The 22,888-nt window shown below is 42.8% G+C and overlaps 1 protein-coding gene across 17 annotated transcripts in view; it reads left to right on the top strand.

Annotated features, from left to right (window-relative positions):
* Positions 1-22,888, top strand: part of FGGY (FGGY carbohydrate kinase domain containing) — a 423,584-nt gene that overhangs the window by 54,200 nt on the left and 346,496 nt on the right. For all 17 annotated transcript variants that reach the window (XM_058717224.1, XM_058717223.1, XM_058717222.1 and 14 more), the window contains one exon: positions 15,613-15,701. In XM_058717224.1, coding sequence (XP_058573207.1) covers positions 15,613-15,701 — 89 coding nt within the window. The remainder of the gene's footprint in view (positions 1-15,612; positions 15,702-22,888) is intronic.

The following is a 22,888-nucleotide window of genomic DNA, read 5'->3' as shown; positions in this document are numbered from 1 at the left end:
GATGTGTGTCCTGATAGAGGAACTCATGAGCACCATCAGCCTCATTGAGGTAAACTGTCACTTTGGAAATCTGGAAGCTCAGGGTAGATAGTTGATTGAGGCAAGGGAGGAGGCAGGCCAGAAGTTAGGAAAGATGATAGATGGGCTTCTTCTGGAAAGAGAAGTCAACCTCATTTCTCTAAACATATAGCTTGGTTTTACTTTTTTTTTTTTCCTCTCTCCAAAATGAGAATAACTGTTCTGTTGTTGTAGGGACATATTCATTTAATTGGTGAAACACACTTTTTGTCTGGTAACTACTATGTAGAAGACAATGTCCTTGGTGATGAGACAGAGTGGAAGCCAAGAGTGTCCTTTATCTCAAGTTGCTCCCAAGTCAAAGACCAAGGAAGAGGCTGTGAAAGCCATTTTCCTCAACATTTTATTACAATCTTCAGACATACAGAAAAGTTGGAAGAATTTTATAGTGAATACTCAGAACCATCACCTGGATTCTGCCATTAACATTTTACTATACTTGCTTTAGCATGTGTATGTCCATCCATCTGTCCCTCTATCCATCCATCAGTCCACCTTAAGTTTTTGCAGTAAGTTCAAACATCATTACACTTCTGAAAGCAGTTTGAAATGTTAAAGACCCTTTCCCTTTTTGAGATCCTTAATTCTGCTTAAGATATTGACCCTGTTTGATTGCTATCTGTAAACATCGTCAACACCTGTACTTTATTTTTATGTTATGTTATTATTTTTACTTATCCTAGATATTTATTAAATATCTACCATGTGCTTTTAAGTTTGCTATCTTACTTAATTCTTATGAAAGTCCTGTGAGGTAGATGTCATCACTTCCTTTGCAGATAATGAAGGTGAGGATAAAGGAAGTTAAGTAGATTACCACTTACTGTTGCATCTAATACAGATGAGACACTTGGGTAGAAAGAGCTAGTTCTCCTAGTTCAGGTTTCAAATCCCAGATAACAACTTTGATTGAAATTTTGAAGTGAAATATGAATTTTACAATGGAAAGTTATCTAAGTTGTCCTTAGATAGACTCACAATTAAAGACCCTCCTCCATGCCTAAGACCCTCCACTGCACAAATTCCTGCCCATTTCTCTTCGTCCGTGTCTCGTACATTAGATCCCTCTGAAAGAGCTGGCCTCTTCCTCCCCTTGGCATTCATCTTAAGTGTTTGTAGTTCAAAAAAATGAGTAAATGATGTAACTAGTTCCTTACCTCGTTTGAACCTGAGGGTCCCGGAAGCATCTCTTCGGCAAAGACCTCGTTCAGGGATTATCTCTGTGCACCATGCTGCAGCCATTCTGTTGGTTGAGTGATCATGCAATTCAGGGATCTCCTTAAAAGCCCATGTCTCCTGAATCCTTCTGACCTCGGTAAGGAAGTCTGATCTCAACTCTGCAGCCCCATCAGTACCCGTACGCACACCCTCTTAAAAAGCTGCTTTAGTTTGGCTTCCAAGCTTTGTAATCTCAACAGTCAGTGTCTACTGGCTCAAAAATGCAAGACTAGGGAGTGTTCAGAGGGAATGAGAGGGCTGCCTGGATTCATGGCTCTGCTTTCCCTGGCCTCTCTCTCCCATTCGGGCTTTGCCAGAGGGTCTGAACTGTGGTGCAGAGACATTTTCTCCCAATAATGATACGTGTATGTGTAGAGTATTGGAGCTTGCCCAAGTAAAGCAAAGCAAGCAGTTAGGAAATAAGATCTCTTTGCCAATTAATTATTCATAATATTTTCAATAATGACTTATCTTCCCTAATATAATTATTATTATTGCTTCACCATTGATTCGTGAAAATTATTGGTCATGGACTAGCACCAGTCCATGGTCTGGCATTTGGGTGCACCTGGGCTCCATGACCCCTGAAGTCCTCCTGCAAAGCTGGCATTCTGTGGATCTGAGATAGATGAGAAGAGAATCAGGACCCGAGTGAACCCTGCTGCACTTGGCTTGGCATGAGGCCGTGTGGTCTGGCTTTGGCTGGGGGTCAGAGACAAGCCCATGGACCTGAGAAAGAGAGTGAATCACTGTGCAAGTATTTATTGAGCACCTCCCTTGTCCTGGGAAGCAGCAACTGGACAGTAGTGTATTGGCCTTGGAATTCAAGTGGCCGGGGTTTCACTCAGGCTTTTCACTTACTGTCTGCAATTCTCTTCACTATGGGCCTCCTGTTCCTGTCGATAAAATGGTGTTAACGGCAGTATTGTGTCTCTGTGTCTTAGAAGGTATTTGGGAAGTTGTAGAGCGCTGGTATAGTGATGTATTTTTTGATGAATATGACAGAAGTAGAATGGAAATTAGGTCTGTTTTTCATATACTTATCTCTGGATGCAGGCAAGAAGGCCAAGAGTGAAGGGAAAAATTCACATTGTTTTGGGGCAATTCACATTGCTTTAAAAAAAAAGCCAGCGTGCTTAATCTTTACTGACAGCTTGGGGCACAGGTATTACTGTCCCGTTTGAACAGGTGGCAAGAGGCTGAGAAGGTTCACCTCCTGCAGCTCATGAGTGGTCAAACTGGGATCTAACTCAAAATTTTTCAAGTGTGTGCTCATAACAGCTCACAGGCCAAGCCCTGGGGAGAGTGTAAGAGCCTGAGAGAGAGTAAATCCATCCTCAGAGGCCCCTAGCAGACGTTTCCAGAGCAGTTTCACTGACGCTATTGTTGGTGACTTATGGGGTCTGGTCTTCAGCAACAAACATGCTCAGGATGATGACTATGAGTACACATTTTAGTTTATTTTTTATTTTCTTAATTTTTTTTAATTTTTTTTATTTTGAGAGAGAGAGGGAGAGAGGGAGCGAAGGAGGGAGAGAGAGAGAGAAAGAGAGAGGGAGAATCCCAAGCAGTCTCTCCATGCTGTGAGCGTGCAGCTCAAGGTGGGGCTTGATCTTGTGAATTGTGAGATCATGAGCTGAGCTGAAATCAAGAGTTGGATGCTTAACTGATTGAGCCATCCAGGTCCCCAAATGAGTACACATTTTAGAAGTCTAAGAACGGGGTGTGCTAATCAGTTCCCACCAGAATCAAACAGGGACATTCGTTCATTCAGCAGACATTTATTGAAAATGGACTTTATTCCAGGTACTTTGTAAAGTGCTGGAAATACAGCAGTAAACATTAGAGTCCCTGTCCTTAAGCTGCTCATTTTCTAGCAAAGGGAGAGGAGGGGCAGAAATAGAGTCACAGTGCACTTTAAGTTGGATGGAATTTGGGTCCCTGTGAAAGTGCACCCCCCTTAGGGGAGGCAAGTCAGGAGGAGGTGGTGTGTAAGCTGGGGCTGATGGTGGAGAGGCTGTAGGTAAGCACTTAGGGGGCGGTTTGCAGCAGGTAGGTCGGGTAGGTGGACTGATGCTGGAGAGGTGGAAAGGAGGATAGAGGACGGTAGGAGGAAAGGTCTCCTGGGGCTACAAGTACAGTACATGGGAAGGCAGTTCAGGGAGTACATCAGAAAGCACCTTTTGAGTCCCTTCTGTGTATTCAATGCTATTCATGATGGGAGTTTCCCTTCTGCACATGGATAGATCCCATGTACCCCAGCCACGGTCGGAGAAAAGCTGGAAACTATCTGCCCCACCTTTTCTGACTCTTCCACCTCAAGGGCCTGGAGGTAGAACCCAATGCTCACATGGCTGCAGTGTCCTCCCTCGGCAGAGGAGAAGTGTCCTCATTTCTGTCACATCAGGACCAGACTAGACAGCGCCCCAGAGGATGAGGCGTGAATTAACCCCTCATGTCCAGGAGGGTGGGACTGAACACCAGGCAGGGGCTCTTTCCACCTCTCCCTTGGTGGGTGTGTGACTCAGAGGCAGTGACATCACCCATGACTTCATTCGCCCAGAGGAGAGACAGTGTGCCGACCGAGAGCAGGCTCTGGCTTCTGCCCTTCCTTCTCCATGGTTTGTCTCGTCGGGGACATTGCCATGGTCCTGCTGTTGTTTTCCACACATCTTTCTCATTTTTCTTTTTGTTCTGGCTTTCTCATTGTATTCATTTCTCATGTGTTCCCATGTGTTTACTTCATTCCATCTCCCCTCTCTGTCCTTTTGCTTCTGTCTTTATTTTCTTTTCCTTCCTCTTCTACTTAATCTTTCCTGGTTTTTTTTTCTTGTTCATCTTCTCTTTTGCCTTCATCTTCCTTCCTTCCTTCCTTCCTTCCTTCCTTCCTTCCTTCCTTCCTTCCTTCCTTCCTTCCTTCCTTCCTTTTCTTGTGCTTTCTCCTGCTCTGTCTCAGAAATGGCAAAGTGGTCCTCCTGTCTCCTCTCTCCTCCAGACTTCCCACATGGCGTTCTGTCCTAACCTTTCTAAAACTGTATTCACAAACCACCCCCACCCAGGACTTATGGTAGCTCCCATTTTCCCCTGACCTGAGTGTGTAATATAAATTCAGATTTCTTTTTACTGTACTTCAACATACATCACTCAGGCTAAACTTCTCAGGATTCCTTTTCCATGGCCAGGGATATATATAGCTCATGCTTCTCCTGAACTTTTCTCAGCCAGTTGTGCTGGCTGGACCACCGTCCTCCCCCATCTCCTGTGATCTTTGCCTTCCCTCCACACTGAGGTCAGACACTCCTCCCACATAACACCTTTCCCTTGGCTGCTTGCCCACAGCCGTCTCTTTCTATCATGACTATGCAGCATCCTTAGTTTGTAACAGGCATTGTCAAACTTGAATTACTCTATACTATTTATACACCTGCTGAGGGTTCACATGCAGACCCTTTGCTTCACCTACTCAATAAGCAATGTGAGGATCAGATCCAGCATACGCCTGACTTTTCATGCAGGGTCCTAGCACACCTGACCACAAACCAGGGCTGATGGACAGATTGTAGCATGGCCAATAAATACTTCATTTGAGAAATAATTATTTCATGTGCACTGTAGGGATACAGCTGAGTAAACAATAGGCCTCCCCTTAAAGGAGCAAATAGTCTTGTTGGAGAGACAGGCTCCCACATAATTTGAGAAGAGTAAGGAATGTGGAAGAAACAAATAGTTACTGGGGATGTGCCAGGATGAGCACATTAATATGTATAAACTCACGGAGTTGAATCCTACTGACAGTACTAGAGTTAAACATTGCTGTAGATGAACATGAGACCCATAGATATTAAGTGACTCTTGGCCAGAAGTAACACAAGTTTTGGTAGAAGAACCAAAGTTTGAACCAAGATGTGTCAGTCCCTGAAGTTCCTGCTCCTTACTGAAGATGGATACGGGTCGTGCTGTTGACATTCTAATAATGAGAACAGTCATTTAGGAAGTACTTACTATGTGCCAGATGCTTTAAACACTTCACAGACATTGGCTCATTTGTTCCCTCATCAACTTTATGGTGGAGGTGGTGTTACTGTTCACTCTAATTATTATGGGACAAGGGAGTGGAAGTGAAGAGTATTTAGCTTTCCCAAAGCCCCATGGCTATGAAGTGTTAGAGCCAGGATCTGCACCCCTGCTGTCCGGCTTGTGGGAAGAGGCGGCAGAATGTTCAGGGGCACCTCCGTGTAGAACAGCATATTGCAATTTTTAGAACTGCCAATGCATCAGTCCATTTGGAGAATCAGGGGTGATGGGGGTGCTGAGAGGTGAAGGTGTTGAGAGGTGAGGCTAAAGAGGGAGCTGGATCCGGGTCACAAAAATCAGAGAGTGTCCAGGGCCCTCTCCAACAACCCTTCACCAAAGATGCAAGAGATGTTCTTTGGAAGGGATGTTTTCTGTGGTGTTGAGCTATTCAGCATCCACTATAAGAAAGAGGCTATGAAGTTGTGCTCTTTTTCTACTAGTTGAGTTGTGAAGGGATTTCTCTGTTGTGGACCTCGTCTGTACCCTGTAGGAAATGACAGTGGCACTCTGTAACAGGAAGGATATATATGACCAAATAAAGCCCAAAGAAATGCCAAATGGAATGGTAAAGCACACTGCCCTTTATGGTTTGGGGATAGGTAAAGTTTGGGTTGAAGGAAATTTGGGGAAGAAAGAGGAGGGGGCATTCCTGTCAGCCAGCCTGGACCTGTTACCAGCTTGTCCTCAGGTGTCCTGGTGCACTGGACTTTTGACGGAGTGCTGTTCCGGTCTCAGCCCCCTTTCCAGTGGTGCTTGGCAGCCATTCAACATGGTGTTGCACTGACCCAGGAGTCCAAGCCAGGAAGTGAATGAATCCATTTTCCAATTAAAATGAAACTTCTCCAAAGACCTGCTCACCCCAAGAAGAGACATTTATCTTCCTGGCATTCTGGCTTGGCTAGAATGTCTCTGCTCCTAAGTCAGATGGTGAAAAGCCATTAACTTGAGTGAGGAAAGAGAAACTGGGACAGTTCTTATTCACAACCTCATTCATTTATCCATTCATTCCTTTTTCCCATTTCCACAAACTCCTATTTAGTTTGTACATCTCTGCTCATGTATTTTTTCATCCATTCTGCTAACATTGTTCATCATCTATGTATCAGATACTATCCTAGGACCTAGGAATAGAGAGATTGAAAAAAACATAGTCCCCCTCCCTTCCCCCTTAGAGCTTTCGGTGTAGTGAGGGAGACAAACACATGAATGGATAGGATGGGAAGAGCCATGATAGGCATATTCACAGGGTACTAAGAGGGCATAGCCTGGGAGCACCTTTCTCAGCTTCGGGGAATCAGAAGATTTTGCGGAGTGGATACTATCTGAGTTGAGTCCTAAATGATGAGTCCATGTTGGCCAGGTTGAAGAGGGGTGGGTATTCCAGATAGGCTACACTATGAATGAAGATATAATGGTAAGAAAAAGCACAGTATATGTGGGTGATTCTAATATAGTATCTCAGAGTGATCAGAGATGAAGCTGGTAAGATGTGGATTGTATATGCCATGTTAATGAATTTATTTTTAACTCCAAAGGTAGTAGAAAACTTTGAAGGACACAAGTATATTAGATTGAAAGCTCCCTGTCAGTGGTAGCTCTTATTGTTTGCTCCTTTCCTAGCATTGGGCACAGTACTTGACATGTAGATGATACCATATAAATACTTCTTGAATGAATGAATGAATATGTTATTTATATAGTTAAATGTACATGTTAAATAGGCTATTCTTTTTTTTATTAAAAATTTTTATTTTACAGAGAGCATGAGTGGGGGAGAGGGACAGAGGGAGAAAGAGAATTTTTTTTTTTAATGTTTGTTTATTTTTGAAAGAGAGAGACAGCGTGAGGCAGGGAGAATCAGGGAGAAAGGGAGACACAGAATCTGAAGCAGGCTCCAGGCTCCAAGCTATCAGCACAGAGCCTGACATGGGGCTCGAACTCACCGCAATTCATGACCTGAGCCGAAGTCTGATGCTTAGCCAACTGAGCCACCCAGGTGCCCCATGAAAGAGAGAGAGTCATAAGCAGGCTCCATGCTTAGCACGGAGCCAGGTGTGGGGCTCAATCCCACAACCCTGAGGTCATGACCTGAGCTGAAATCAAAAGTTGGATGCTCAACTGACTGAGTCACCCAGGTGCCCCATACATAGACTATTGCATTCTAATTGGCTGTGTAGGTGGTGGAATTGAAAGGGGGTAGGATTTGAAAGCATTAGGGTGGAAACAAACCACCTCAAAATTTAATGGAGGATAAAACTAACCATTTATTTACTCCATAATTATGCAGGTTGCTGATTTGGGATGAGCTAAGATAAATGATTTTTCTGGTCTCGACTCTTGATTCAAGAGTAGAGTAGATTTCTGGGGTAGGGTTTCCTGATTTTGGCTTTGCTCAGCTCTTCAGCATGGCTGGAGCCTTGGCACAGGTGGTTCAAGTAGGAGAAGTTCCCTCTTACTCAGCCTTTTTGATCTACTGAGGTCTTCAACTGAGTGGATGAGGCCACATTGGGGAGGGCAATCTGCTTTACTCAGTTGACCGGTTCCAATGTTAATTTCGTCCGGAAACACCCTCTCAGATACACTCAAAATAATGTTTGGCCAAATGTCCTTGTGTTCTCTCGTTGTCCAGCAGGCCGGGCTGAGCTGCCTCACCTGGCAGCAGTATATTCCAAGAAGACAAAAGCAAGGTGTTTTGAAGCCCGTGTTCAGAAGTAGCCCAGTGGCACCTTTGCTCCATTCCAGTGGTCAAAGCAAATTGTAAGGCAAGACCAAGTGAAGTGGTGTAGAAACAGATTCACCTCGTGATGAGAAGAGCTGCAGGGCTATATTGCAAAGGGCATTAATACAGGGAAGGGAAGAATTGTGGCAACTTCTAGAGTATGCCATAGGTATGATAGCAGTAATCTGGGCAATGGAGTGTGATGGACTGAAAAAGGATAATGATGATACGAGGTAGTCTGATGGTTAATTTTATGTGTCCACTTGACTGGGCATCAAAGTGCCCAGACATTTGGTAAAACATTATTTTGAATGAATGATGTTCCTTTTTTTGTTCCTTTTGGTTGGGGTGTGTGTGTGTATAAATAAATAAATATATCCTTTTGGTTCTCTTTGTCTGGAGAACCCTAATACTAATAAGAGGTGGAGACCTCATCATGAATTAATTGGGAGTTTAAATGATATGGATGATTGGATGTATGCAATGAGAGAGAAGGAGAAGTGGAAGATGACCATTTGGGTAAGTGTATCAACTGACAAATCAAGGGGGAGGAAAACATTTTGGGAAAAATAACAGATTCTTTCTTGCACATGTTGCATTAGAGGTGCAATGGAACATCCAGAAGCCATGTCTCAGAGGAGAGCATGGGGTTTGAGATTTGGCAAATCAGTCATTCAATTTGTAAGTTAGTTGGAATGGTAGGAGTAATTGAGATTGCCCAGGCAGCATGTGAGTAGTAAGAAGAGCATTTGGGTGAGGGAGGAACTCTGGGGAGTGTCCACGCTTAAAGGGCAACTAAGGAAAAGGTACTCAAGATGGAAAAGCAACGAGGTGGTCATGAAGGGATCCAGGAGAATGAGGTATTAGGCAAGGCTTCCTCACCTCTTCACTTGTCCAGATCTTCTGCTTTTTTTCATGTCTCTTCCAACACCTTCTTACCCATTCCAAAGCCTTCTTTCATATTAGGGCTCCCTCCTGTAGACAGTACCACCCACAAGGAATTGTGTTCTCTATCACCGTAGCGTTCTCTCCTCCTGGTGCTTTTGCGTTTTATTAATGCTTTAGGGAGGTGGGCACCTGAGCTAGCACTGGGCTGGTCATTAGAGATCTCCATTTTAGTTTGTCTTACACTTATCTGTGTGTGACCTTAGGACAGTGTGCTCCCTTTCTGGGTTTTAGTTTCTCAACTTTCAAGGTGAGGTTGATAATTTCTTGCCTTCCCTGCCCTGCAGAATTATACAGAGCAGATGAGATCATGCATGTCAGAGTGCTTTGAAAAACATGGAACTCTTTGGCAGTAATTAGAATGAAACTTGTCGACTTCTCAGGCACTCTACATTATTGCATTTGTTTCTCACAACATGTTTGGAGATAGATGCTAGTAATATGGCACTTGTGGAAACTGGGACTTACAGAATTAATTTGCCTAAAGCTACACAGCTGGGAAGTGGCGAGGCCAATAATCACACTCAGGTCTGCCTGATGTTCTTAGAGCCCATATTCCACAGCCTTGTCTTCCTAATGCGTGTGGTGGTGTCACATCCCTGGCAAAGTCAGCTTTACTAAATATGATCAGTTTTCATGAAAATGAGCATGTTTTTTAATGGTTGGGAAATCAACACTAGTGTGGGTTGTTAAGTTTGCCTTTTTGTACAGTAGTTGAGCCTTAGGAGAGATGGTGGGGGAGGATGCATATAAATCTAGTTCTTAAGAATGAAATAGTTGAAATTATACAATGGATTTATTTCGTTTCACAAGTAAATTCTGTGATGGTACAGTTAAATAAATCCTTCTCTAATGGGGACAGTCTGGCCAATTCAGACTTTCGTTCCTTGGGTTTCGTTCTCAGTAGTGGCACAGATACTTAGTCTACTTGACCTCTAGGCTTCCGCTCAAATCTCTTCCCCATGAAGCTTTTCTGGCAACCCTAACCCCAAAGCCTTTTCCCTCCTCTGAGCCTTGTCTGTGATTACTCATTAGAGGCAAATATATGGCCACACACAAAATATGATGATAAAGTTATGAGGCTGACTCACCAAACCTGGGTATCAGGCTCATTACGTTATTGTCATACATCATCTTATTAATTACCTTTTCCTTTGCGCACATCTTCCTCTAGCTCTGCTCTAATTTTCTTTTGAAAGGTCTTGATTTGAAATTTCTTTATACCTTCTGAAACTTTTTGCATTTTTTTTTTCCATGTATGAGCTGGCTTTTGCCCTCCGAGAGTTTGTCATCTTGAGGTGGATTTAGGCATGTATATATATAACTGGGCTACGACGAGGGACTGGAGGGATTCGCTGAAAGGGTGACATTTGAGTTGCATATGGATCAAAAGTAGAAATTTGGTTGTGGGAGAAGGTGGGGAAGTCAATCAAAGTAGAGGCCTGGAAATGGAGAGGAGCATAATGCATTTGGGCAAAGTGAAGGCAATGAGGTGAGTACCGGGTGGAGCATGCTAGGAGATGAGCCCAGAAGGATTCATCATCATAATGGCCAGGTTGGAGCCAGGGTGTTGAGTGTCCTGAGAGCCATGCCAAGGAGTTCAGTGTGATTCGAGGCCAGGAGGAGCTGTCGGACCATTTTAAACAAGGGAATGTAATGGTAAGTTTTCAGTTTTTAGCAAGATGCCTCTAGTAGCACAAACATCTCAGCGTATCTGCCTGTCTGACTTGAAATAGGTCCGGTGTTTGGTCTTTTTCTTTGTGGACGGGAGGTTGAAACACACAATTGTTTCATTCATTCTGGGAGGTTTCTGGCTGGGGATTATGACCCACTCCATGTTTTCAGCATCACTTTTCTCTTAAGAATGACACTGAGGCTTACATTTTCTCTTTCTTCTCTGGCCTGTCAGCCTGTGCCCTAATTTGGAGTCGTGAAGGTAGAAGGAGGATAAGATGTTGCTTTCTCATGGGTAGTTATGCTAGAAAACAACATCATGAGTGCTTGGGCTCTTCAGGAAGGATCATTTACTGGGTGGGGAATCTTCAGAAGGTAGAAAGAAATTTCAAATCAAGACCTTTCAAAAGAAAATTAGAGCAGAGCTAGAGGAAGATGTGCGCAAAGGAAAAGGTAATTAATAAGATGATGTATGACAATAATGTAATGAGCCTGATACCCAGGTTTGGTGAGTCAGCCTCATAACTTTATCATAAAAAGGGGAATCTCCCTTTTTGTTTTTTTGTTTTTTTTCCACTGCACACAGCAGATAGCCTAGACAGAATCCTTGTGCAATTAACAACAAAATACTTTTGAGTTGCTCATCTCTACCTTCTCATGCCGCTTCTAGGCCCTGATGTCTCCTGACATACGCTGAGGGACCTGCTTTATGTCCCCTATTAGTTCTTTCAACATCGAGCATCCAGGGGATACCTCGCTGCCTCCCTGGACATCACAGAGAGAGGGCATGGGAGAAATTCCCATCTCTATGCCCTGAGGCTGTCAGGGTGGCTGCTGCCTAGCTCTGAATCTTGGATGTATGGCTCTGCCTCCACCCTCTGCTGAGCCCCGCCACTGTGTACGCTTTGGGTTGTAACTTCCCCCCAAGAAATGCTGTGGTTTCATGAAGTTATAGGTAATTAAAAAAAGGAAAAAGTTGTTCTCTTTGGTTGCTTTCACGCCTGGGGGATTGCTGAGCTCAAAAGGATCGTTATTGGAACGCAGAAGCCTTTAGGGCCGAGTCCTATACCCCAGATCACAGCTGATTTCTTTTCTTTCTTGAAAAGGCTCGTTTTTGTTAGTTGCCTGGTAACTGGAGGATAGGCTGAACTCGTTCCGCACAGAGAGCTTTGAGTGTGAACTGGCTTCAGCTGTCACATGATGAGATAGGGCTGAAGTTGGTATGTGTTGAGGGCCTGCTCTGTGCTCTCTGTTTCTGGTACACCATCTGTGCGTGGAAGGTGTTACTAGGAAGTTAAGTGAGCTGCTTGGGATTGGAAGTGACCTCTCTGAAAATTTTTATTTTTTTAATGTTTATTTTTGAGGGGGGGGGAGGGGCAGAGAGTTGGGGGCACAGAGGATCTATCTGCTGATGGCACAAAGCCCGATGCGGGGCTTGAACTCCTGAACTGGGAGATCATGACCTGAGCCGAAGTCAGTTGCTTAACTGATTGAGCCACCCAGGCACCCTTGAAAAATTTTAAATTGTGTACAGAAATGTGTTGGAAAGGGCTTTTGTTTTTTTCTTCTGTAAAGAATGGCTATAGCTTCCATTATGAATCTCCCCAAAGGCCAAACCCCACATCTCTGATGGGTCTGGGAGCCTTAGAGTGGTGACTGTGACATAGTAGAAGAAAGGAGCACTCAGTTTAGAGCTAGAAGTCCCATGTCACTTTGGCGTAAGTCCTGTCTGAAACTGTTTGTACATCCTTAGTATGAGACTGCCGTATATTCGCCTACACACCTCTGAACCGCCCTGAGAATCACATGAGATGAGGCATGCGGGGGCTGTTTGTGAGCTGTGGACAAATATAGGAGTGCAATCACGGTGTCTTCATGCAGGCCCAATGGTTACAAAAATAGAAGTAATTCAGTAAGATTGAGGCCCTCAGCTGGGACCATGTACTGGAGAGTGGGATGGAAAGAGAGATTTTCCCACAGAACTGGATTAAAAATCCATCCATGGGGCTACATGCTCTTGGCCCATCTGGCATTTGATGACAAAGCACTTGTGAATCATGTAGCTCAACATAAAAACAGCATGAGATCGTCACAGATAGTCTGCCAGCATCTCAAAGTAAGAGATCAGGCTTTAGGAGACATTCCCTCTCATCCTGGCAAACTCTGCCCTCTTCTCTTTGTTGTTGTTGTTGTTTAAATTTATTTATTTTGAGAGAGAGAGAGAGAGAGAGTGAGGCAGACAATCTCAAGCAGGCTCTGCCCTGTCAGCACAGAGCCCAACGCTGGGTTCCATCTCACCAACTGTGAGATCGTGCCCTGAGCCGAAATCAAGAGTTGGACCCTTAACCGACTGAGCCACCCAGGTGCCCTTGCCTTCTGTTTTCTGGCTAATCTCCAGACTGCTTTTGTAGAGGCAGCGGGGACTGCTGGTCTCTGTTCCTCCAAGACCATGCCTATTCTTAAGGATACCTCATACCTCTAATTAGATGCTTCTGGCTTCTCATCCTATAGAGAGAGGTTGGACTGGGGTCTGTGGCTTTGGTAGATGAAGCTGGCATGGTTTCGAGAAGAAATCATGTTCCCTGGCTGCCTCCTGCCTCCTGCCTGCAGCGTCTCTTTTTTTGGCAAGAAGCTTCAAGTTCTCTTGGAGACATTTGCCTGGGTCCCATTGTCCACAGTGGATGTCCCTGTGGCTCCAGGCTGAAAGCTCTCATTATGCAGAGTCTTTAATGACCGTATACGAGATCTGACAGAAGCAGTTGTTTTTGGAGTTTAGGAACATTGTTCGGCTTTGGCTTGAAGCACTGGGTGTTGCTGCCGTGGTTTAGTGGTTCATTTCTGGTGACTGGCCTTGGATTTCTGGAGCCCATAGAAGGAGGCTGCGTTTTCTCTTTCTCCCTAGAAACTGATCACTGAAACCACAAAGCACATGGAAAGAGATTTTGGGGACTGCCCCGAAGGCATCCAAGTCGTTTGACTCACACAGTTTCAGACTACCATTTTCTGACTGTGACCTATCAGGGTATGAAGATACTACTAAGGCACAGCGGTGTTAGGCACGTTCGGTCAGCTTTAAGTTTCACTTTGTTTACTGTTAACGTGTATGGGCGTTCAAAGAGCTTAGCCCTTCCTAAATGTAAGATTTCACCCCAGTGCTTTGGAATTTAAAACAAATAGACAACAACAGTAATAGGAAATTGGCTTCATGCTGCCATTTACATCTGAACCCTTTTGATGTTACTGTCATTTTAATGCGACCCTGTACCTGGGATTATACTCAGTTTCTCTGTTGTGCACAGATAGTCCATATAGTAGTGATAGGGAAGGAGGAAGTAGGAACTCAGAGAATTTGAGGGCAAAGGTAGATAAAGGCCAGTAATATGTCTGTAAAGTAGTCGTAATAATACTCAGAACCTTCCCTCATTCTAAGGAGATAACGCACGCGGAATCCACTTCTAAACTCTGAAGCATTACTCACATGACAGAGATTGGAAGGTAAAAATGAGCAGTTTGTCTAGTTGTTCAACAAATATTTATTGAGCGTCCACTGTGTGTCACCCTCTAGCGGACAGTGGAATACATCTCTTTGGGAACTTCTTCATCGTGGTCCCCTGGTTCCCCCAAGAGCCCTGTATGCTTATGATACATTCCTTTTAGTTGTAGCCACTTGGGAAGGAAATAATTGAAACCAGGACTTGGAGAGTTGCCTGGATGGTAGGAAACCTTTCTTGCTACCGCTTCTGTCTGCTTTACTCTTCTCTTTGTGAAGTTCTGCTTCTCTAGGTACTTGGCAGAAAAGGGCCACTTCAAGTTTCCAAGTTTATCTCCCCTCCAGTTCTATTCATAGGCAGAAGTGAAATGACTCCGTTTGGATCCTGAGTCTAAATTCATGGGAGAAGGAATCTGATTGGCTCAGTTAGGTCACATGTCCATCCCTGGTCCAGTTAAGTGTGTAATAAGCAGATTGGAAGCAGGTGGTTTCTACCTCATAGCTAACTGTCCAGTCCTAGATAGGGGGAGGAGAGGATAAGGTTGTGGGATATATTATAGTGCATGAAAGGGACTAGGCTCTTTGACATTGTAGAGCTTATAATCTGGTGGGAAAGAAAGATAGCATGCAAATAATTGTGAGATGGTATGGGTTGTAGGAGAGTCAGACCCACCCTGAGTAGGAGATCCTGGAAGGCTTTTCCAAGGAAGGGTGGATAGGGTTAACCAAAGGGGCAGGTGACTTGGGTCCTGGGAAGCCACAGGGGGGTAGTTGAGGAATTCCAGACAGAGGTGGCAGAGGAAAGAAAAGGCCCAGTGGCAAGAAAAATTCTGACCACATTGGCACTGCGGAAGAGACTGGAAGAAACAAATGTTTAGGTATCTTGTAAGAATACCTTGGTTCTGTGCCATTCTCATTGGCTTAGACTGGAAGTTCTTTGAAGGCAGGGACCAACTTTTTTATTACCTTTGGAACCTGTTGGTGTGGGGAGAATTTTACATGGCAGGACAAATTCTCTTCCATGGGGTAGTTTCTTAGGGTGGTTTTCTTCCCAACTTAAAACTGTTCAGCTTTGAAATCTTACTGGATGCCTTGAAGTGTATCCTGTGGCCCTTAACGAGGAAGATAGATTGCATTCCCCCACAGAGTGTGCATCTTCTCCCTCTGGGTTAGCCAAGGGGATAAAAGGGAGATGATGGCCATTTGGGGAAGGATCAATAATTGCCAATTTTTCTTTCCTTTATAGGTACTACTTTTCTACCATCCCTGCCCCCTGGCCCCCAGCCCCTTAACAGATGTTTTCTTGGACATTGTTGGCTATGCTTTTGTTTTGAAAAATTTGAAACATTATTGAAAGAGGGGAGGGGTAGAAAAAAAGCCCATAATTGATTCTAATATGTATTTAATTTGGCAGAACTTAAGAGAGACTTGCTGGGATAAGGCGGGACATTTCTTTGATCTCCCAGACTTCTTATCGTGGAAGGCAACAGGTGTCACAGCACGGTATGTTAATTACAAGTTGGATTTTATTTGCGCTCATCCATTCTCGGGTGTCTGTATATATATTGCTTTCTTAACTCACTTTGACTGGACGTACTATTTGTACATCTGCATGTGATTTTACATATTTGAAACATCTTGAATCCATCTTCCACGTCCACTGCACATGCCCAAACACCATTGTTCCCATGCAGCCTGGAATGTTGGTATCCAAGGTGAAGACCATTCATTAAAATTGGACACATTTGAAGGAGACATGAACAGTTCGTCATGAAATGTGACTGTTTTTCTAAAGGTACTTTTTACATGGTGAATAAAAGAAAAATATTTTTTTTGGCTCCTAAAATGAAGGCAAGAGATCTGTTTTTCAAGGAAGTTGATTTTAACTGGATAGCCCCTAAAATTGAGGCAAAAGATATGTTTTTCAAGGAAGCTGATTTTAACTGGATGGGTGTGTTGCTTTTTATAGTAATATACCTGAATCACTGCAGAATGTAGAGGTCTGTATGTTGAAGTCACAATATTTTTCAGTAAATTCTGAATATTATAAATAAGTATGTGCTACATGGCAGAGACAATTTAAAAAATAGTGTAAAGTAGCAGCCTGCTGTAATTAACAGTGTGTGTGTGTGTGTGTGTGTGTGTGTGTGTGTGTGTGTGTATTTAACAGAGACAGGTTGGACATGAAATCACAAAGTATGCAAGTCTATTGTCATCCTGGCCTCAGATTTCAGGAGATACATACGGAGGGGCAGTAGGGCAGGGTCGGGGATGGGTTTTCTTACCTTGAAAATAATTTAGATAATTTATGTTCAACAAATCTGTGAGGAAGGGGATCATTCCCCGAGGACAGATAAACTATGTATATATATATATATATTGTGTGTGTGTGTGTGTGTGTGTGTGTGTGTAAATAATTTAGATAATTTATGTTCAACAAATCTGTGAGGAAGGGGATCATTCCCCGAGGACAGATACTATGTATATATATTGTGTGTGTGTGTATATTATATATATATATTATATATATACATATAATATATACACTTTATATATTATATATACTATATAATATAGTGTATATATTATATTTACATTATATATATACTATATAAGCTATATATAGATAAATATATACTAAATATATATAGATAAATCTGTATGTACTAAATATATATAGATAAATATATACTGAATATATATAGATAAATATATATATATACTGTATATATATATATACTAAATATATATAGATACATATACATATACTATATAACTATATATAGATAAACTATATCTATATCTATATGTCTATATCTATATATTTAGGGAGAGGCAGGTGTTGAATCTTAAAGTCAGCTCCTTCAGGGAAGGCTAATCGTCCCCATTTTCTTTTTTATTCAAAGTCAAGAGAAGCTGGGACTACGAGTGCCATTTTTGTGTGCTCTTCCTGTCTAGCTCACTTTGTATGATTTAGAACTTTTCTTATAGAGAGTTGATAAGAGTTCAGCATTAGGGGCTTCCAGAAAGGAGATAGTAGAGGACATATTTCGCAGGCACATCATTCTTCATCCTTTGCACACCTCAGGTACTTAACCCTGTCTGGGGGAGCAGGCTCTTGGGGATTGGTGTGAACTTTACCCCCAGAAGGCACAATTGAGTCACTGTTACACTGCAGTCACCAGCGGGGATGTCAGTGTGTGGATTTTAAGATCTCATCTGGGGCATTCCTCTTTTGGTGTGACATTAATTGTCAGAAGTTATTTCTGGAAGGACCTTTCTTCAGGCTTTTTTCTACCTTTGTGCAGTAGTGAAAGAATTATTTCCATCATTTTAGCCAAATGGACCTATTAGTTAAAAGAGTGCTAATAGTGGGGGTGTTGGAAATACCCCATTGGCCTGCAAAATTTGGGGACTCAAAAATAGAACTACACATAGAGGAGAACCTTGCTGTCCTCTTTTTCCTTGAGTGTTATTCAACCCAGGGCATTGACTTCTTCCCTGGTTCTTTTTGATGGTGCTGGATAGTCTACACTCCCATTTCCTGGTCTCTGATGCCATATTTAAGACCCCAAGGAGAGGACTTCTTGAAGCTGACTCTGGCTCAGATTTAGATGACATGCATACCCACTGTGGAGTCACAGTGTGATGTGTGGTTCTACATTCTGCCAGACAGGAGTTGTGTGACCTTGGGCGTGTCCTTTCCTTCTTTGAACCGTACTCTCCTTATGTTTAACATGGGGATCAGGATACCTACCTTGAAAACTTGTTGAGAGGATCCTGTTAAAGCAGTCTTTCTGAACTAGCCTGAGTATAGGAATCAGCTGAATCATTTTTCCAAAGCACAGTTCCCCAGGGCTTCCAGTTTTAAGCATATCTCACCTGGGATGCCTGGGAATTTATATGTTTTTTCTTTTTTTTCTTTTTAAATTTTTTTTTTCAACGTTTTTTATTTATTTTTGGGACAGAGAGAGACAGAGCATGAACGGGGGAGGGGCAGAGAGAGAGGGAGACACAGAATCGGAAACAGGCTCCAGGCTCCGAGCCATCAGCCCAGAGCCTGACTCGGGGCTCAAACTCACGGACTGCGAGATCGTGACCTGGCTGAAGTCGGACGCTTAACCGACTGCGCCACCCAGGCTCCCCGGGAATTTATATGTTAAACAAGTGCCCCAGGTGGTTATATATGATTAGGTAATTTTGTTTTTGTTTTTGTTTTAATTTTTTTTTTTTTTTCAACGTTTATTTATTTATTTTTGGGACAGAGAGAGACAGAGCATGAACGGGGGAGGGACAGAGAGAGAGGGAGACACAGAATCGGAAACAGGCTCCAGGCTCCAAGCCATCGGCCCAGAGCCTGATGCGGGGCTCGAACTCACGGACCGCGAGATCGTGACCTGGCTGAAGTCGGACGCTTAACCGACTGCGCCACCCAGGCGCCCCTATGATTAGGTAATTTTGGACAACAATGCTTAACAGAATATACATGAAAGTGATAGATGACACTAAGGTGCTTCACACCTGTGAGGGATTGAAAGTATTAAAAACAGTTAAAGGACTTGGTAAATTTCAAATGGAGAACTTCTTGGCCCATCAGAATGTTCTCGGGGGCTTCTGTCCCCACCCACAACAGTCTGAAACCCTCAGGAAGCAGAAAGGTTAATGCTCAGAAATGATTTGTTGGCTGTCCAGTTATCCCTGCCATTTTTTAAAAATTGACTGTGAAACCCATGAGTCATTCTCTTTTAATTACTACAAATTTGCAATTCTCACTTCCTCCCCCACCCTTGCCCCGTACTTATGAGTACCTTCAGAGATCTCCTGTCCAATTTCCCTCTCCTAGAGCAGGGTCTGTGGACCTTGGGCACCAGGGATTGACTTTCTCTTGTGAGGTGGTTGCCCTCCCCCTGGAACCCCTGTTTCTTATATCTATCTCTCCTGTTCATTCCTGAGCCTCTCAGCTCCTCCTCCCTTCTCTGTTTCAGCCTGTGCACTATTAGGATGAATCAAGTAAGCCCTCTGAGCTCTCTCGATTGTAGAATTGGGACAGTGACAACAGTCCATGGGATTATTGTTTGGGCTGACTAAGGTCACAGAAAAACTTCCAGTGCAGTGCTGAGAAATGTTTTGAAGGAATTAGCTATTTTATTTAGTTCCCTTTCTCTATCGATTTTGGCAGGAAGTCTTTGCATTAAGTGTCTGGCATAGTGGAAAGAGGGAAATCCTTGTAGTCAGGCTGACCTGGGTTCAGTGTCTCCACTGTGTACTGTCTGCAAGAATGTGGAGTGAGTTGTTCCCCCCACTGAGCCTCCGGTCCTCATCCAGATGTGTCGTCTTAGGATTATTGGGGGAGTTAGAGGTACTGTGGACAACATGTGTGGTACGCAGTATTTCAACACTGTATGGTTCTTTTAATGGAAAAATCCCCATCCTCTGTCCCCTCTTCTCGAATAAGGAAGATGAAGGTCTGGGTTTGAATGTGCCAATGCCAAAAAACTTTGGGGAGTGAAACATGAACTTGGCATCCTCTGGGCCAAGGAGAGGTTCAGATTTGGTGTTTATTTGGCTCTTAATGTGATTGTTCTGGGAGACTTTGGGGAAATGAGTGCCAGAAAGACCAGAGGGTATTTTTTTTTCTTTCTTTTTATTATTCTAGTGGAGTCAAGGCTAAAAAGTGATCAGATTTCACCTTGTCTTAAAGCTTTCAGACTTGTTTTTGGCAGTGACGCTGTGTAATAAGTCCTCCCCCTCCTCCTCCTCTTCCCCTATCAGATTTTGTCCTCCCCTTTCTGCCCTCCTGCCTTTAGTTATTGTTCTCACCCCCCTAAATGTGGTAGCGACTCTTGTTTATCTGGGTCACTGAGAAAATCACCACCTGGCTTGGGATTAATTTGTAACTCAGCTCCATCATATGAATGCAAATACTGATAGCTGTTTTTGTTAGTAATAATAATGCTATCATTATCATTTTCAGGTGCCTTCTCTCTGTGCTAGGCATATTAACAAATGTGAACCCCATTAGTCCTCATGACCCTTAGTTAAAGCAGATGGTGTTCGCACCATTTTGCAGTTGAAAAACTGAAGCCAGAAGCTTTAGTAATTTGCCCCATTCTAACCCATGAGTGGGTAACTATCCAGAATTTTGGTGATATGAGAAATGGGAAGTCAGAAATGTGAACAATGTAATTTTTTATAATCGGACAAAAACATATTCACATATGTAAATCTCCCCTCTAAAGAGATTTGAGCCACCTGGGTGGCTCAGTTGGTTAATCATCTGACTCTTGATTTCAGCTCAGGCCATGATCTCACTCATGAGCTGGAGCTTGGGATTCTCTCTCTCCCCCTTCCCGACTCATGCTCTTTCTCTCTCTCTGTCAAAAATAAATAAACTTTAAAGAAGTCACTGTGCACAGCCCACATTTAAGGAGTAGGGAGTTATGCTTCACCTCCTTGAGGGCAGAGTATCTACAAACATTATTTTGAGTCATTCTGTGAGATGTGTCTATTTTCAATTCACTTGTTTTTATTTCTTTGAACTGAGAGAAATTAACGGTCAGGCTCTTTAAGTACAAGAGACACATTGGTAAGTTTGCCTTAGAATTTACATGTTAGAATTTCTGAGACTTTTCGGGGCGCCTGGGTGGCTCAGTCGGTTAAGCGTCTGACTTCGGCTCAGGTCATGATCTCACGGTCCGTGAGTTTGAGCCCCGCGTCGGGCTCTGTGCTGACAGCTCGGAGCCTGGAGCCTGCTTCGGATTCTGTGTCTCCCTCTGTCTCTGACCCTCCCCCATTCATGCTCTGTCTCTGTCTCAAAAATAAACATTAAAAAAAACAAAAACAAACAAACAAAAAAAAGAATTTCTGAGACTTTTCAATGGCATATGAGAAAAGAGGGCTGATGGCAAAAATCTCAGGTTGGTTTTCCCCTTAGCTTTCATTGTGTGAAATGTTTATTTCCCTTCTCTTTCCTCTCTGCTGCAGTGTATAGTTCTGTGTAAGTTGTCCATAAATATTCTGTCTTCTAGTTTATAGAGGTGAATTTATGATTTTGAGAAACTATATTCCCTTTTAAAATAACAATTATTTTCCTGATTTGCATGGTTCTCCGTTTTGAGTTTGTAGGAGATATTATTGTACTGTTAATTTTTTAATGGTTATTTACTGATCTGTCAAGAGAAGATTATGGTCAGATTGATTATCGATCCCGATCTGTAGTCATTTTCCAGATATAATTTCAAGGGTTTCAAAAATAGTATCATTATTTAGACTTTACGGTGTGTTTTTTAATTGTAAATCTACTTTGTACAATTTACTTTTCATATATTATTCTATCTTCTATATCAATAAATACTATCTGAAAACATATTTTTGATACCTGTATTATATTCTGTCCTATGTCGGTATAATGTCTGTGTCAGTTTTGCCAAGTTTTGGGGATTAAAATGGTGTCTTATTTTAATTTTTGGCTGTTAAATGCAGTTAATTTTTCATATATATTTCAACCACTGGTTTTATTAATTATGTCAGTGGCAGTTATTAATTATGTCTATTAGTATTACGTATGTCAGTTGCTCATATTGGATTTTGGTGTTTTCTTAAATACTGGTGAGAACTCTATGTCATTGATCAAAAGCATTGAATTTTTGTTTTGGTATTTTTCCCTACATATTATTTTTGAAAAAAAAAAAAAAAAACAACCAAAAAGTTGAGGGAATGGTATACTGAACACCCTATCTTTACCTACATTCCTCAACATTTTGTTCCATTTGTATCTCTTGCTCTGTCTCTAATGTGTTTATTTTGCTGAGCCATTTGTAAATGAATTGTAGACATCATCTGCTTCCTCCTCAATTATGCCGTGTGATCACATAAGAGACCTGACAGTCTCCTATGTAACCACACTGCCATTATTTCACTTAGGACAATTAACATTAATCTTCATTATTTGAATTCCTAACAGGTATCCCTGTTGTTAAGGGTTCAAAGAGTAACTCACTCTTGGTTGCCACTGGGGTTCTGACTCATAGACACTACATGAAAAGCGTATTAGCTAAGTGAAGAATGAAAACCTACCTCATTATTTTAGAAAATGACACTTCAACCTCTAATATGTAGAGCTTCTGGCATACTGGATGGAAAATGCAGCCCAGAAGTGCGACTGAACCATCATCTTCATGTTCAGGTGTATGTGTACATATATGGGGGGAAGAAGACCGGATATGTCCAGCAGAGCTCAAGTAATAGAGTCAGCAAGATGGATGTAGACCCTGAATGTTCAGGTGTGCTTACCTGAAGCCAAAGCATGCTAGTTGCACCTGGGCATAGAAAGGCATTTGATGTTGTTCTATGCATGACTCATCACCTATCTTTCACACAGTCACCCTTAAAACATGGCTTAATATATTCCAGTCTGTCACCAATCAGATGAGCCCTTGCCCCTTTGGAGGAAATTAAGTAAAGGGGACGAGGTGCAAAATCAGCTGTGGTTCTTCTGGTGCTGCTCTGAGTGGAGCCAGCAGGCTGGGTGGCAGCCGCCTCCTCCCTGGGGGCTGAGACAGCAGCTTGGTGGGAAGAAGGGAGAAACTTCTGCTGTTGTATCTGCCTCTGGTAACATACCTGCAGTCCACATCCCTTCCGTAGTACTTCACTTCCTGATTGCCTTTTGCAGTTGCATATATAAGACTTGA

The sequence above is a fragment of the Neofelis nebulosa genome, chromosome 2 (genome assembly GCF_028018385.1).
Source record: "Neofelis nebulosa isolate mNeoNeb1 chromosome 2, mNeoNeb1.pri, whole genome shotgun sequence".
Taxonomy (NCBI): domain Eukaryota; kingdom Metazoa; phylum Chordata; class Mammalia; order Carnivora; family Felidae; genus Neofelis; species Neofelis nebulosa.
This window is presented reverse-complemented; position numbering and strand designations above follow the sequence as displayed.